We start from the raw sequence: 16,820 nt of genomic DNA, 5'->3' as shown, positions 1-16,820 counted from the left end.
TCATTTTATGTCGGGGCCAGGACACAAGATCCTCCTGGATGAGGCCAAAGCCATTGCAAGAAAATCTGCATATTATCCACGGCTTATTAAAGAGGCGATAGAAATTTCTAAAAGACCAATGAATTTTAACAGGGATGATGGATATAATTTAAGCCATGTGTGGAAGAGATACATTTCGAAAATTTAATTACAATATTCCACCTTTCATCTTCCTTTTTTTATATTAGATGTTTTAAAGAAGTTGGCTTTTATTTTATTTTTATTTTTATTTACTTTTTTAAATACCTTAACAACAATGGACCAGTTTTTCCAACGGTATGATAGGTGTTTATATTTTCATTCTCCTGACGACGTTCCCAGTAAGTGGAACGAAACGTTGAGTTAAATATTAATAGCACGCAGACGTATTCCCGAAAATGAATTATAATAGGAGCTAGATAGTTTTGTTCCCATCTTTTCAGTACATGCGTTTCGCTTCTCATAATGAAAAAATATTGACCAAAAATTTCGCAGTTAATACTATAGCCAATTGGAACACTCAAATAGGATTTCTTATATAAAATCCAGGACAGAGTCTTTGACGATTTAAATGCGGAGGTCGTATGCAGATATATGATGAACTCCTCTTACTTCTGAGAAAATGAATTTCTTATCCATTGATAGCTACGAGAGGGGATGAATCAAAAACCACAACAAGTGATAATCTGCTTGTCAATAATAGCCATGTCGCCTCTTGACCTTTGACCTCCCTCAGTTTCCACTAAGAGTTTGTTCAGATTCAGTCGTGAGAAGATGCAGCAGATGCCTGTGGAAGAAATTTTGTTCTTAGTTATTCCGTAGCCGGCAGAAATATTTCATCCTCTACAAAAAGTTTTCCGTTAGGACTTCACGCGAAAACGGGTAAGTGATATTCATTAAAACAAAGTGTTAAAAAACTTTAAGTGTACAGATAGTGTGCATAATAATTCATTGTTAGTGTTTATCTTAACTTCACACTGCCGTAATCTTAGATTGAGCATTGCTTAAGGCTTCAGGGAAGCAAAATATCTCAGAATTACTTTAAGCTTAACTCATGTTCTTAAATGGAAGGATTCGACAACTTCGGGATACGGACTCCACAAATCCCTTAAGTAATTGTTCCATGATCATCTTTGTTCAGTTACACCTTTTTAGAAAATAGTATTCGGATGGCGTTTTATTTCGATTTAGCAACTGCTGACGTGTGAACGTGTTGCGATGAGAAGTGATTTATTTGTGTGCTTCAGTACCTATCCAGTTATCATATTTTTATTTCTCCCAATGAAGTCTTAAAAAGTTGCATTTGAAGTTTTTCACTTCATGAAAAGTGTAGAGTAGCATTTTCTACCTCGATTCAACTGTCTTTCTCTTATCATTATGAAAAACATATTTTTGTCACTATAAACTCAGTATCCGTGACAATACGTGAAACAATCAGTGGAATGACTTATTCAAACTTTAAGGAAAGCTACAAACCATATCCACAACAATTTTTACGGTAAATGAGGATTATTTAAGATTGAAGTAAATATAGTATAGAATATGCGCTTTCTACTGAATATAGAATTAGTTGGTTATGCGGCCGATATTGTTGCTATGAATCTCCATCTTTCATCAGACTAAGCTTCTGAATAATTTCAAATACATAATAAATTATGTAAATTAATTCCTAAGTTTTGAATAGATCAGAATTTTATGTGTCAGGAAACATAAAAAACGATGAACACAATACTTATATTCAGTATATACAGTAAATATAAAATTATAATAAAACATTCTTCCTGATAAATTCTCATAAGAATTAGATGAGAATAAGAAGTTTAGTGCTAACGAAAGAGTGGTGATTATGTTTCATTTTAGCCAGAACTTCCTCTCGCGCGCTTATCAGGAAAATCATAACGTCGCACACACGTCTACTCGAAATTCCGTATTTAAACGTGAACCTTGAGGGCCGTTTTTAAGAGTTAGGTTTAGCATTTAAAGTGAGTTTCTCCAGCCAGAGCATGGCCTTTGCTCAATTTCTTATTACAATCAATTCTATCAGCGGTATAAGGAGACTACGGATAAACAAAAAATATTTATTAGTATATAATGACTTCAGAATAATGTAAATTATACCGAATTCGGTCAGGGAAAAATGTTTGCGAAAAATCGCTATGCATGTAAGGCATGAACGCTACATGTCACAATCAAAGTTTTAACTTATTTATTGCAAAAGTGAAGTCAATTCAGCTTGGTATAATTGGCCTATAAAAACTTAAACTCGTCATTGATGTTCGCAAATGTGAGAAAAGTAGAAAAAACATTCTTATATAATTAAATAAATTTTTTGCTTCATCTCTTTTTACACGACTTTTGAGTGTCAATTATAGTGTGGCGCTAATTGGCGCTATCTCCAAGGCAACTGCTTGCCGGTGGGGTCACCTTCATGATATTTCAGTGAAACATATTCAGTGTAGGGAAAAACAAATCATCTCCAGTAAGAAAATGAAATAAAAGTTTGAAATTATAATTCATCTAATTAAGCTAAACACAACGTTATAGAATACCAAAAATCAAGTTATAGGTAATTCTATTTTCACTAGTAAATAGCCAGAGCTGCGCTTGCATTTTGATTTGAGCTCGAGTCAACTTGAATTTCATGAGTATTGAAAATTTTTGACACAATGTAAAGAAAACATTTTTTTTATGTATTTGGTATCGGCAAAACTTAAGAAGCATTATCACCATCACACTAAAAGAATGAACCTTATTCTCGACTATAGTTATTTCCAAAACGAAAACAAAATAGAATAAGTGCTAGTCTTATATATATACTGGATAATCAATGATGTAACTACGCTAAAATCACTGTTATTATTGATGATATGTTATTTGGAGGAGGCGATCGACAGCTTAGGTCATTTGCGCCTTGAGGGAAGGGTAAGGAAGGGTGGAGAGAAACCCGGCGTTGGCATTCGTCTACTCTTAACGAATGGCGCCAAGGGAACCACGGCTTAACGTCCCATCCGACGGACAGAGTGTTGCGCTTGAAATGTCTTCCACACAATATTCAAGCAGGGATCGGGTAGTCTCTGAGAAATCTCTGCCCCTGCCGGGATTTGAACCCGAGCCCGCTGGGTGGGAAGCCAACACTCTAGCCACCACAACAACCCTGTCCCCATATCACTGATTGGATAATAGCTGCGTTTCAGAAGTTTTGAGTTTTACGATGGGGGACAGCGGTCCTTCCGGGGGTGTAGGAGTTCTGGAAACCCCCAGTGAACTGGCGGGTATTCCTAAGCCCCTAAATGTTCTTAGAAAATTTTTTTGAAAACATAAGCTTCTGAAAATAGCATTTTAAGTACTATCTAAGGCTAAAATTTATTTAAACTTTTGATTTATTGTTTTCATTGTACTTGAATGTGCAGGTTTCGTACTTTTTTCGGATAAATTACCATTTTAGATAGGGGAACCAGACTCCTCCTTAGCCCTCCCCGCAAAACTCCGCCGATGCGTCACGGATTATAAAATTGGTTAAAAATATTTTTAAAAACTAGCAGTTACTTTCGGATAATGACCAATTACGATTGTTTTGAATTATTTTAATCCTGTACTAAACAACTAATAATGTTCTTTTACACGCAATCTTGACTACAACTTGAAGGCACGGGGCGCCCAGCCAATCTGCCTTCGTCCATCGCCCGCCTGCATCTTCTGCCTTGGGCGCCTACCCGCCCTTCCAGTGCCCGCGAAAGATGATCCCGCCGGCGTATCCACTTGTCCTCGTGGTACTAGTGTTGTCGCCGGCATTGTGCCGTGGAGATGTCGGTTACTACGAGGACCCCATGGTTCCGCAGCAAAGTGAAGATGGCGTTCCCAGAAACAGTATAGCGTTTTCCGGTATGAATTTTTTCCTTAATAAAAGACCAGAACTAGGAGTTTTGTCTGGAGGAGGCAAAACTCACTTTGCCAACCCCTCTCCCCTGATCCCTACTTCCCCTACCCCAGTCTCGTAGCCAGAAGAGTATGGGGGACACGCCCACCCCCACCCCCCAATCCAATTAATTTTTGCAGAAATATATTAATCTATAACACAAATTTATTCCACCCCACCAATTATGTTTTATCAAAACAGCTCCCCAACGATTCAACAACTGTGTAATTTTGAGTGCTAAAATAGCATAAAATATGATTTCCAGAGATAATACTTTTCACATTTTATCGAGAGCGGGGTTCCACCCCCCTGATTAACTGGGTCGTGCCCCCCCCCTCAATACCTTGCCCCTGCCCTACCCCCACCACTAAAAAATAATACCTAAAGCTATTTTTGTGAGATGTGGTAGTTTGAGTTACACACCGCATGTTTGCTATTAAGAATGTTCATTAATATTTTTGTTTAATATTTTATAGATTAATAATTACTGTTACGTAATTTAATTAGAAGAATTAAATAACTGTTTTGTATTAACTTTTTTGCCGCTCCCCCCAAATCTGCCAATATAGCTATCAATGATTTTGTGGCATTGATCCAATAACATTAGAATAAATAGTATTCCATAGCTTCATAGTTTTTACATGTATATATGCATAGCATTCTGTAGATTAAATAGATGTAGTATTCTCTATGTAGATAGACTTTTAGTGCCAACTGTTAAAGGAAAATTGAAAAGTTTTGATTGCTTAAGCTGATTTGAATTGTTTCGATTTTCAATGCTCATTAGTTTATGTCCGTTGAGCTCCTTTCTCTAGTGTCACGCCCAGTCTTGTCTTGTCTTGTTCATTCTGCGGAGTGGTGGCAACCAATGAATTCACATTGAGTAATGTCAATCGTTTCTTTAATACGGAAACTCGATACCAACGATTTTTATTTTATTTTCAAAGAACCTTTATTGAAGTGTAGTCGTGAAATCATGAATATTACAATAGAACCAAGGGTGAATTAAGGTCGTCTTTTTTATGGTAGCGGTTCATCATTTTCCACGGTGCTTTGGAAATATGCAATACCTACAAGCGATAATACGCTTGAGGCCTGCCGTGCGAGACAAGTGGCTCTTAGATGTTCATCAATTAATTGTTAATACTGACTTTTAAGCCGGTTAAATGAAAGTCTACATTGGAGATCCACTTTATAGGTTACCATCTTATCAATATTTTTAGAAATTACGAAACACATAACGTTACATATATATATTTACACCATACATATTACAATCTGCATCGATCCATTTTAATCAAGTTGAGGCTAGATATCACCGAAAAAAGGATAATTAAGGAGCTAACGGCAGACTAAAATTCTAAGAACTGGCAAAGTGGCCATAAAAGGCCGCAGACTTTTTCCGGAGTGTCTGGGGTGGAGAAGAGCCCCCCCAACGAGCGGAAGTGATAATTCTTTTGTAGGTGCGAATGAAGGTCACTGCCGAGAGAGACAACCTGAATCACAGGTGGATTATTCCACCCAAATTCGACCGTGAAATGGGCTAAATTGACCCATTAGGTAATCTATTTCGGCAAAATTTGGCAAATCTTTTTTGATTAGAAATGAATAGTTTTAAATTCTGTTTGTAATGCATGAAACGGTTAACAAGATATTGCAATTTTGTAAAACTGAATTTTTACGATGGCTTCAACGCATTCGAAATCATATCTCAGGAAATAAGTTAGATATTAAATCATACAATACATAATTTTAAATTTTTTGAACTTAAAATATTATTTATAGATTTATTAAAGAAAATTAAGCAATTTAAAAAAGTTTATAACAAATTTAAATGTAAAAATCGATTTTGGACGATGTATCCACCTTTTCGGTGTTCTCATTTTTTATATGTTGTAGGTACAACTCTCTTCTTCAAGTTTAACAAATTTGATAGCGGTAATAATTGTTTTATGAAAGAAAAAATTGTGTTAATGCATACACTGGCCTCCCACAGCAGCAGCACTATTTCCGTCATTTTGCATTAGATGCCATATTTCCATAATTAAGGAAAATAAAAATTCATAAAAGGACTCATTATAAAGCTCGTGCATTGATACATATATTTAATGTGTTATTTTATAAAAATTAAACAAAATGATAAATTTTCTAAAAAACTTCAATTTTCACATCGATTTCCGACGATGTAACGAACCCTTCCATTCCTTCCCGAATCGATCCTCCTTTCACCCTGCCATCCCATTTCTTGGTGCAGAAGGGCGAATCTGAGAAATCGATTTTTTTCAAATCCATCTGGTGAAATGAAAGAAGTTGTGGAACTGATCAACTATAAGGCCTAAAAATATAATACCTTTACGTGTACCCCTGACCTGAAACGGAACAAGTCGACTCACTACGAATTATTTTTTATCCTCTACCTTCTGAAGTTACAGCTACTTCGGAACTTTGTTAACTGAAGACTGGAAAAGTGTAGGGGAAATAAAAAGAAGGATAGGAATGGCGAAAGAAGTTTTCAAGAAGAAGAAGAGAGCCTTGTGTAACAAAGCACTGGAATTAAAATTGAGGAAGATATTGGTGAAATGCTATGTGTGGAGTGTGCTTATATATGGATGTGAGACTTGGACGATGAGGAAGAGAGACAGAGACAGGATTGGGGCGTTTGAGATGTGGGTTTGGAGGAAGATGTTGGAAATACGGTGGACAGATAGAGTTAGGAATGAGCGAGCATTAAATAGGATAGATGAGAAAAGAACATTGATGGAAAAAATAAATCAAAGGAAGGTAAACTGGCTGGGACATTTGATGAGAGGGAATGGAATTTTGAAGGTAGCTTTGGAGGGATCGGTGGAAGGGGTCAGGAGAAGGGGAAGAGGAAGGCTGAAGATCATTGACAATATAAAAATTGGAAGATATGGAGTCTTCAAGGAGATGGCCGGAGACAGGAGAGAATGGAGACAGCATTGGCGCGGGGGACCTGCCGACGGGCAGAACACCACAAGATGATGATGACCTTCTGCCGATTTATATTATCAAAGACGAGCGCCCTCCTCGGAGCACAAGTAGGATAATTTATGCTGTATTCGAGACGTGGGAGGGGGCGAGAGGCGATCGGGGAGGGGACGCGAACGGCCTGCCGCTCTACTATCCACCACGCCGCGTGGGCAATGGAATAAGTTCTTCGCCGACGCGCAATCAAATTTGGCCATTTGTGGCTTAATGGTCGCAGATACGTCAAAATACACGTAATTTTTTCTCTCATCAGTAATATCAATAAGAGGGCAGTAACTCGGCAGCAACTATGGGAAATGATCATAAAATTTTAATTTCTTTGACCCTCTTGTGATCCTCTCCTCATAATTGGGCGATGAGCGAGGGTGAGGGTTCACCTTGAGGTCTCAAATATTTTTGGCATTATACGAGGGTGGTTTTATAGGTCCGTGACTTTTTTGATAAAATATATTTTTTCCGAAAAAAAGTGTTTTATTTCTTTACTTGGACTCCTATTAGCCCGATACATTCATCCAACGTTTTTCCAATTTTTTATTTTTCTAAATTATAGCATTTATCAACGCTCTCAAAATAGGCGTTCGTTTTATTGATAACCTCTTGGCTCGGCCCAAGTCTCTTACCACTGAGCCATTCCTTGATATTTGTAAACAGAAAATAATCGCAGGGGCTTAAATCTGGAGAATGCGTTGAGCGGGGTAGCAGTTCGTAGCCTAATTTATTTTGCCATTTTGATTAAGCACATGTGTACCCATGCATTGTCTTGACGGAACAGATCTTTTTTCTCCTTCAAATGTGGTTGTTTTTCCTTCAAATCAATATCGAATCTGTCCTAATCTCAGGGTGATCGTTTTACCCTTTTTTAAAATAATCTATTTGACTGTCACGGCTTGAATCCCAAAAACTGTGGTCATGACCTCGTTGGCCGACAAACACACCTTAGCCTTCTTTGGCACACGTTCACCCGCAGAAACCGATGGTCTTCATTGCTCTTTGGTCCTTTCTGTATTGCAATGGCTTATGTTTCGTCCACGTTCATGAAAAGGCGCAAAAACTCGTTTTAATTGCGACTGAACTTCGCCAAACACTCATTTGAAGTGTTCATACGGTGCGCTTATGCTCGATGTGGGCAATAGCGGCACCCATCGCGTGGATAGCTTTTTCACGTCCAAATATTCATACAAATTTTTATGTACCCGCTCATTTGAGATGCCCATAGCATCAGTCATCTCACGCACTTTCATTCTTCGATCGTTCAGCATCGGTCCATAGATTTTATTGATGGCATCAGACCTCTTTCGTGCGCCCTTAAAGTTCTACGTCACTTGTGTTGGCATGGATACAACGGAATTCAGTAAACCACATCTTGATCCTTGAAATTGATGGCGTAGAGTATCCATAGTACTTATCAAATCTACGATAGTTTTTTTGCGCAAAAAATAATATTTAATTTGTACACAAAATTCGCTTTTTTTTCATCATCGTTGAAATTCACGAGGTTGTCTGTTTAAAATGGTTATAAATGCAAACTTAACGACTGAACTAGCTCAAAGTTCACATCTGTTTACTAATAGATGGCAACACACGGGAGTATTGTTGTATTTATAGCTACTACGTGAGAAATTTAAAAAGCCACGGACTTATCAAACGACCCTCGTATTTGATCATTTCACACGACTTTCTTCATTGGGTCAGACGGATTTGAAAAATTATCAATTTTTCGGATTCGCCCTACTGTAAAGTAACAGCGCAGCGTTACGGATTTTCTGCGTATCCAGTTAAGGGGTGAAGGTTTTCTTTATGTGACAAAATCTATTTAGCCCTGTTTTTATAGCTCATACATGTTGTTTCATTTCACATATTTCTTGATTTCAGGAGAGGATTACTTCAACACCAACGATACTTCCTGCGTAATAATTGATGGCAGCTCCATTGTCTCCGTCAAGTGTCATGAGCGTACGTATATATAACGTATATCATTGGTCATTACTTTTCCATTGTATTCATGAGTTAACCTTAGGTTAGAGCATTGGTTCCCAACCCCTGAACTCGAAAAAAATGGAATGCCGGTCACTATACATTACGTACGAGGGCAGCTGAAACAAGGCTCATCCGGGCTCGTCCGTAGCCTCCAAAAATGGTCGACTATTACTTATTTTAATAGGAAAATATGCAAAATTTGATTGATAGGATATTTCATTTTAAGGCGATAAAACTGTCGTCTGCGATTCAAGTAATTTATCTTCCAAGTCGCGATGTCATCCGAGTTATATGAGCTGAGGGGAAATTTTTTCAAATGTGCGAGATTTCCCGTGCATTGAAATGGAGCGCATTTCTCAAGAAGGCTGTAATCTACTGGAGGTCTGAATACTACTGGTCCCGAGTGTGGAGCGAAGTGCTGTTGAAATGGAGGTGCCTGAGTAGGAAAAGCCACTTTGGCCAAAACGTTGGCAATCTCATGAGGGCAAATGTACACACAGTAAATCTTTTACTATTACTTTAATGTTAGAATAGAAGTTAAGTCTTTAACTTCTTTTCTCAGGGAAATATTAAAATCCATCACCCCAGTTGCGTTGTAACAGCAAGCTCAGGTGAAAAAAAAATTGAAGGGTGTAAACTAGCCATTTCCCTCCACTTCTAAAATTAGTTAATTCGATTACAGCCAATGGATATCAAATGTTCACGGACCGGTCACAATCATTGCACAAAAGTATGTTTACGAGAATGATCCCCCACCAGTAAAGTGGCTAATATGGCACTGAGTTGATACATTTAACAGCATCCCGAATAAACAGTAGTGTCAAGAATAATCGGAAAACTCAGATGACAATCCCCGGCTAAATACAAGTGATCATGGCAGAAGGTTTCATTTAACTCAGTTCACTCACACACTGTCCCAGACAGCACAGAATCCTCCGTATCTAATTCGTATGCAGATAGTATCCATTGACGAAAAGCGCCGGAGCGGCAGTCAATGGATACTATCTGCATACGAATTAGATACGGAGGAATCTGTGCCATCTGGGGTATGTATGCTGATTGAGACAAACAAGTATAGTCCCTCAAGTGGCAGCACCATAAAAGGTTCATATTTTGCAAGGTGATAGGAAATGGATACCAATGAGGAGTAGGTTTTGTTTCAGCCACTGCTGCCAATACTCATTACGGAAAGTACCAAGAGAACGTCCAACATTATGCGACCCGTAGCGCACCAATAGGCCTTTGCTCTCCGTTTCCAGGATGTAGAGCACTGACGGTGTATTGTTGCACTGCAGATGACAAAAAATTGTGTTTTTCTGACACTTTCCGCCGCGAGTATTAATATCTCGAAATAGTACGCGTTCGCGGCTGAAACAAAACCGACTCCTCATGGGTATATATTTCACTTACAAAAATTTGAACGAGATTTGGTGGTGACACTTGAGACTCTTCCCGTGAGTCCAAAATTGACAAAATAAGATGGTGGAACTCTGACCCGGGACCCTATCCACTTAGGAAATCTCTCGGATAGTTCGTGGTTGGTTGTCGGAAAGACGTCATAATTTCGGAATGAGCTACTCACTTAGGTCCATCCGAACTTTCCATCACGGAAACTCGTCCGAGAGCAGCCGAAAAGACAAGTAACAAACGTAACTTCTACACTCTTGTAATATTCTACACCTCGGAAAATGAAACCTACCTTTCGGCCACTTACAAAATCAGAGAATGGGTAAAATTTATTATTAAAAGCTATTTGTAATGCAAAGATATTATCTCTATAAAAAAATAAAGTACACCAATCAAATACATATTTTGCCCGTAACTAGATGAAGAAGACGACCGTTCCGCCGTTCTCATAGTTTTTCACGTGTTTTTTCACTCTTTCGACCGTAGAAGGTAAAAGTTGACGTTTAAACAATGTTTAATGATTTATTTTTGTAAACGATTTTAATTCTTCCCGGTGAATACTTCTGACGAATATTTATCGGGTTCTCAGTCAGGTTAATGCTTTTTATAAGCTATAAAAAAATAAAAACATTAACCTGGCTGAGAACTCGAGAAAACTTCGTCAGATTCATTGTTGTATTCGAATAAACAATGAGTAAAGCGATATATTACTCAAACCTATAAAGCTTAGGCTTAATTGCATACAAATACTTACACTTCAGCGATTTACCTTATTTGCGCCGGTAGTAGTGCCTGAGAAGACAGGGTCGAGATAAATAGTTTCTGTGATAGAATTTTGGCATGGCTCTAAAGAAGTTCTCAATGGATCTTTAAATGTTTCTTTATTATCTTGAAACTTTTCATTTTATTAGGAAAAGTATTGTAATAATTAAGTTATAAATAATTGAGTTAAATTTTAATGTAACAACTAATGGGAGAAAAACATTGGGCCAAATGATAATGGACGGTAATTGCTGTTGACGGCGCGGAAGAGAGAATAGGGGGAATATGGTTGTAAAAATAGTGGCGTGCGGGTGATCGCGTCATCGCCCCCGATGTTTTCGCTGAAAGAACTGAGAAAAAGTGTGTTTACAAAGTGTATTAACCATATTTATGAAGTTTACTAGGAAATTAAAACGTTACAGCATATTGAAAAACGGCTATTCAGGAGACGAAGTACGACATCCTATATATTCGGAACAGGTTTTAAAATTTTGAAAATACTTTACCCGGACGCCAAAATACTAGGTGATTTTTCTCGGTTTAGCGAATTTTCACTCACAGTTCTTAATTACCTATTCATTTTAGAACCATAGAGGAATAAATTCCGGGATTATATGTACTGATAAACCATTTTTAATGTTAATAGGGATGATTTTCAAAACTACCTATTCATAAAGCTAGCTAAGAAATAGAGGACCATGTTGATTGATGGGAATTGATTGATGTAAAGTATGAAAGATACTAAAATTGATGGCTCAAAATAAAAAATTCTTTCTTTGCAGAGGCAGAAAAGACGACACCTATAACATCACGAAACACCTGGGACTATGAAGATGAGATTGAAAGAATTGATTCGCCAGTAGAGTTAATTGTGATAAAGGATGGAGGTCGCTATTGTAATACAACTGCGGATTGCCTGAATCAAATCAAGTCATTCAGGAAAAGAACAAAAGAGAAGGCATGCGACTTGAGAGAAAACTTTTACGTAGGCGGCGACGGAAAAGTTTACGAGGGCCGAGGTTGGAACTACGCGCCATACTGGTACTTGAACGACTTGCGGAAGAAATCCATCACAGTTCAATTCCTAGGATCTTACGAAAGTGAGCTACCATCCCCTGAGGCTCTGGAAGCATTTGAAACAGCGGTCGAAATTGGCCTGTGGTTAGGGAAGCTATCCAAAACGTATAATATTACGTCCTTCAAGCAACTACATAGGGAAAATATGGTGCACCCAGACGCCTTGAGTCAGAATCCCACGAGATCTGATCGATGGATCGGTGGAGAGGAACTGTCAAACTTGTGGGAATATACGGTACCAGGACGTCTACGATTTGTGTTCAGGAGGCAGTGGAATGCGTCGAGACCCACAAGAGAATTTGATCCCATCTCCCGACCGGTGGACTACGTTGCCATCAGTGAAGGCGGTGACCGCTGCTTCAACCGATCCGATTGCATCTCGAAGATGCAAGCGATCCAAGCTGAGCACATCGAAAACTACGGAGACCTATTGGACAACTTTTACATTGGAGATGAGGGGGAGGTTTATGAAGGTCGTGGTTGGAACTATTCTCCTTTGTGGTTCATTAAGGGACTGAAAAAAGGCAAATACATCAGCTTCCGCCTCCTCGGATCCTACGATAACAATTCATCCACCCAAAAAGTTCTGAACTCTTTGAAACTTCTTGTTCAAACTGGAGTGTCTCTGGGGATAGTTTCCCCTGGCTTCCGAATGTTTTCCCTCCGCCAGATTTATAACCAAAACGTGCTTCTAGGGAACCCCCTCCAAGATCTCGTGATGAAATGGTCTGTCTGGACTGCGGAGGACTTCGCAAAACTATTGCAAACTCCGAGTTCTTCCGGATTGAGATGTTTTATGAGTCGATTCGAATGGAGTAATTTCCATACGACGACCTCGTCGAGAAATATCCAGGCCATAAGTTATGTAATGATTGGAGACGGAGGTAGCCGGTGCTTTTCCTTTGAGCAATGCTCGATTAGAATGTGGTCAGAGGTAAACGTCACCGTGCGGTACGGTGACCTCCTGGAGAACTTCTACATCGGTGACGATGGCATTGTGTACGAAGGTCGTGGGTGGAACGAGACCCCTTTCCTTAACACTCCCTTTTTCAACGACTCCTTGATCTCCGTCAAATTTCTAGGCTCTTTCCAGAGTAGCTTGCCCTCTCGACCTGCTTGGTTGGCATTTCTCGCTCTTTTAGACGCAGGAGTCGCGTCCGGAAAGATTTCTCCGGACTACAAGTTGTATTCCTTCCGGCATATATATAATGATTCCTCTCTCCTTGGGGACAAAATATCTCATCTATTCGAGGGAATGGCTGCCTGGGACGGGCAGCTATCCTTGAAGTCTGAGAACGACAGAGCATTGTCCGGAATCCTACCAATATATGAATTGGACCCTCCGCAAGAACGTACTGCACGTAATGAGTACCCACCATTAAATCTTCCCGTGGAGTACGTCGTCGTGGGAGATTCAGGACCTGAAGTTCATTATTCTTCTGTACCACGGTGTTTCACTCACGAAAATTGCAAAGCGAGCGTTATCTTACTGCAGGCCATTGAGATGCGTACCTTTGGAAACCTGTCGTATAATTTTTACGTAGGAGGAGATGGAAGCATATTTTCCGGTTGTGGTTGGAAGTCTACTTGCTATTGGCACGTCAGGAGTGCCAAAGCTAACACCATATTTGTCACATTTCTCGGCAATTTCCAAAATACTATACCCTCTCCGTATGCTTTCCTTGCCTTCAAACGCCTTCTACAATTCGGAGTAGGTTCAGCAAAGCTCTCAGATAACTATAAGATCACTTCGCTTGGCCAGTTATATCCCAGTAGCTCCCATTCTGGCAACGCGCTGGCTGAAAAAATTAAGTCTTACGATCGATGGTCCGAATATCATGCACAGTCCCCTGGTGGTGTAAGCATCCCATTTGGTCCATCAGCCTTCGTCCCCAAAAGTCAATGGAGTGCTAGGGGTGTTTCTTACAATGATACCAAAACTTTGAACCCTCCAATTACTAACATAATTATTTTGGATGCGGATGAGAGCTGCACCAATCTCGATGATTGCATCTTGCGTGTGCAAGCCGAACAACGGCGGACACATCCACAGTTTGGCGATGCAATGGAGAACTTCTACATCGGAGAAGATGGTCGAATATACGAGGGACGAGGCTGGCACCTGAAAACCCAGTGGCATTCGAGAATCCTTTACGTTGATTTCATAACAGTTGCTTTCTTAGGAAAGTTCCGGGCCCAACCCCCATCCTCCAAAGCTCTCGCTGCGTATGAATATTTTTACAAGCGCGGAATCATGGAAAACAATTTGAGGCACAATTTCGGTGTGTATTCCTTGCGCCAGTTCATTACTTCCGGGCAAATTCCAGGGGAAGCTCTCGACAAGTATGTTAGGACCTGGGACCGCTGGTCAAGAAACATTTCAGCGGCTTATGTAACTGATAACTTCGAGATTTTATCGACGAGTGTTTGGGGCAGATCCAACAACATAAGGAGGTCCAACAAAATTATTCATCCCCTCAAGTATGTTTTTGTTAGAGAGGGCGGCGCGAATTGCTTAAGCAGAAGTGATTGTGTGAGTCGGATGAAGACGATTGAGAAAGAGTCGGATGGAATCACGGAGAATTTTTACATCGGAGGAAACGGAGAAGTTTTTGATGGTATCGGTTGGTTTTACGATACTAAGTGGGGGTACAATATGTGGAAGTACTCGATTTCTGTCCATTTCTTGGGGAATTTTCAGACCTCTGTTCCAACAAATCAAGCTATTGGAGCGTTCGAGGCGCTGTGTCAGAATGGTGTGCGACAGGAATACCTTGACCGCGATTACAAAATTTTGTACATACCTGATAACTATAATTCGAAAATTTGGGTCGGCGCAAAATTTAAGGCACTCATGAAGACATGGGAAAGATGGGTTTTGAATCCTTGAAGCCCACTAAGTGAATAAGTATTCATTGTGTTTTTTGATTCATTAATTTTAGAGAATGTGTTCTTCGGTTTCAGTGAATATTTGGAAGAAGTTACTATTCGTTGTGTAAATTCCACATGAATTAACCGATACCGGAATGGTACCAGATGATAATGGTGGATTTCGAAATTCCAGTTAGTCAACACCACGAATTTGTTCCTTCAAAATCAGTGCTTTAATTTATTGTATTCGTAGAGCGTTGTAGATTTGTCCTGATATTTTATGGTCATGACCTTATTTAATCCGATTCTTGTAGAGTTTTTGTTATTATTTGCCACATTACTCCGCTCGACCAATTAAATATTTATTTTATTATTTTTTATTTTTCATTTTAAAGGAAACGGTACACATAAAGAAAGAAAGCCAACATAAAGTGCTCTTATAACAATAAATTGAAACCAAGAAACTGACTATAATTACTAATCATACAGTTGATTACAAAATATAAAGCGATCACGGTGGCCACATCTTCAGTATTTAGCAAGTTATATCGCCATTTTGCATCAAATGAGATGACGCCAAGAGATTAAAATATTTAAATAATAACGAATAGGGATCGATATCAGTCGGGAGAGAATTAATTTGGATGGAGAGTGGGTTGAATGGAGAACGGTTAATTAATGATAACTTGAGTATTGGCATGTGGAGTAGAGTGTGGTGGGAAGGCACTCTAGTGTTGATGAAGGAAAGACTATCAGGACTGTCAAAACGGGAATCAAGGGCATTGCAGGTGAATTTTGACTGATTGATGTCGGAGACGGGAGAGACTAGGGAGTGAAAAAGTAAGATAAAACCGCATTTGTAGATGTCTCGCGGCGATATGGGTTTCCGTACTTCACAGTTTACAAAAAAAGTCGTAACACTGTTAAGGATGGCAAAATGTGGCAAGTTGGAGCCGACATTGGCCATATTGGAGAGCAATTGTTGATTATTTGAAAAACTGAGGATGAAAAGTAGGATTGTAATTCCTTTGTAGTGGTGAGATCAGTAAACCGGTAGAGGAGACCTACAAGTGACATGACTTTTGATTTGATGAATTTGTCCACGATAATTCCAAGGTCTTTCATTGATGACTTGTGATTAAGTTAAATGAATTAATCGCATAGTCACATGGATTGGTGTTTTCTTCCCACATATTGTCGTGGTGCTGCACTTGTTTAAGTTCATTTTCAGCCTCCAGAGACTGCACCAGTTTGTGGTCTATGATTTGGCATCTTCTAGAATGTTAGAATCTATGAGATTATTTACATGTTTAAATATTTCAGTCCAGTCATCAGATAAGAGTAATGTATGTGCTCGGGAAGAAAGGACTGGAATGGCGAGATCAGCTATGAAGAGGTATGGTCCAGGCGCGCTACCTTGGGGCACTACGGCAGACATGTTAGACCAGTAAAATGAAATACCAGCAAGTGAATCTTTATATGTATATGGCCTATTTAAGTGGAACAATTGTTATCAGTATTATATATATATAAATATATAAAACCCATTAAAGTGGAACAGTTTTTGTCAGCATTATCATTAAGTTCACAGAAGTCATGATGAAAAAAATCCAAGCATATTGGTTACAAATGGTGTAAATAGTTATTCTAACCTTTCTCCTGTTGAATCTATATCGGCATGATACCCTGCAAGTTGCATAAAGGTTTTTTTGGGAGGTGGTGAGTTTTCATAAATATGTGCTACACTACCTACTCTATCGTTATGTAATGCATTTCACGAAAT

General features: G+C 39.1%; 1 protein-coding gene across 1 annotated transcript; it reads left to right on the top strand.

The window, feature by feature from the left end:
* The first annotated feature begins 750 nt into the window (after positions 1 to 750).
* On the top strand, positions 751 to 16,602 carry LOC124163219. The gene is made up of 4 exons (XM_046539969.1): positions 751 to 900; positions 3,665 to 3,900; positions 8,816 to 8,896; positions 11,872 to 16,602. Exons 2-4 carry the CDS (start codon positions 3,756 to 3,758, stop codon positions 15,054 to 15,056), a joined length of 3,411 nt encoding a protein of 1,136 aa, XP_046395925.1. The 5' UTR covers positions 751 to 900; positions 3,665 to 3,755; the 3' UTR covers positions 15,057 to 16,602.
* The last annotated feature ends 218 nt before the right edge of the window (positions 16,603 to 16,820 follow it).

The sequence above is a fragment of the Ischnura elegans genome, chromosome 8 (assembly GCF_921293095.1).
Source record: "Ischnura elegans chromosome 8, ioIscEleg1.1, whole genome shotgun sequence".
Lineage (NCBI taxonomy): Eukaryota > Metazoa > Arthropoda > Insecta > Odonata > Coenagrionidae > Ischnura > Ischnura elegans.
The sequence above is the reverse complement of the archived record's forward strand: the minus strand, read 5'-3'. Positions and strand labels throughout refer to the sequence as shown.

Coding starts and splice junctions, on each gene's coding strand:
- LOC124163219 (XM_046539969.1), top strand. CDS start 3,756: ATGATCCCGCCGGCGTATCCACTTGTCCTCGTGGTACTAGTGTTGTCG. Junction 3,901..8,815: donor AAACAGTATAGCGTTTTCCG/GTATGAATTTTT, acceptor TCTTGATTTCAG/GAGAGGATTACTTCAACACC. Junction 8,897..11,871: donor CTCCGTCAAGTGTCATGAGC/GTACGTATATAT, acceptor CTTTCTTTGCAG/AGGCAGAAAAGACGACACCT.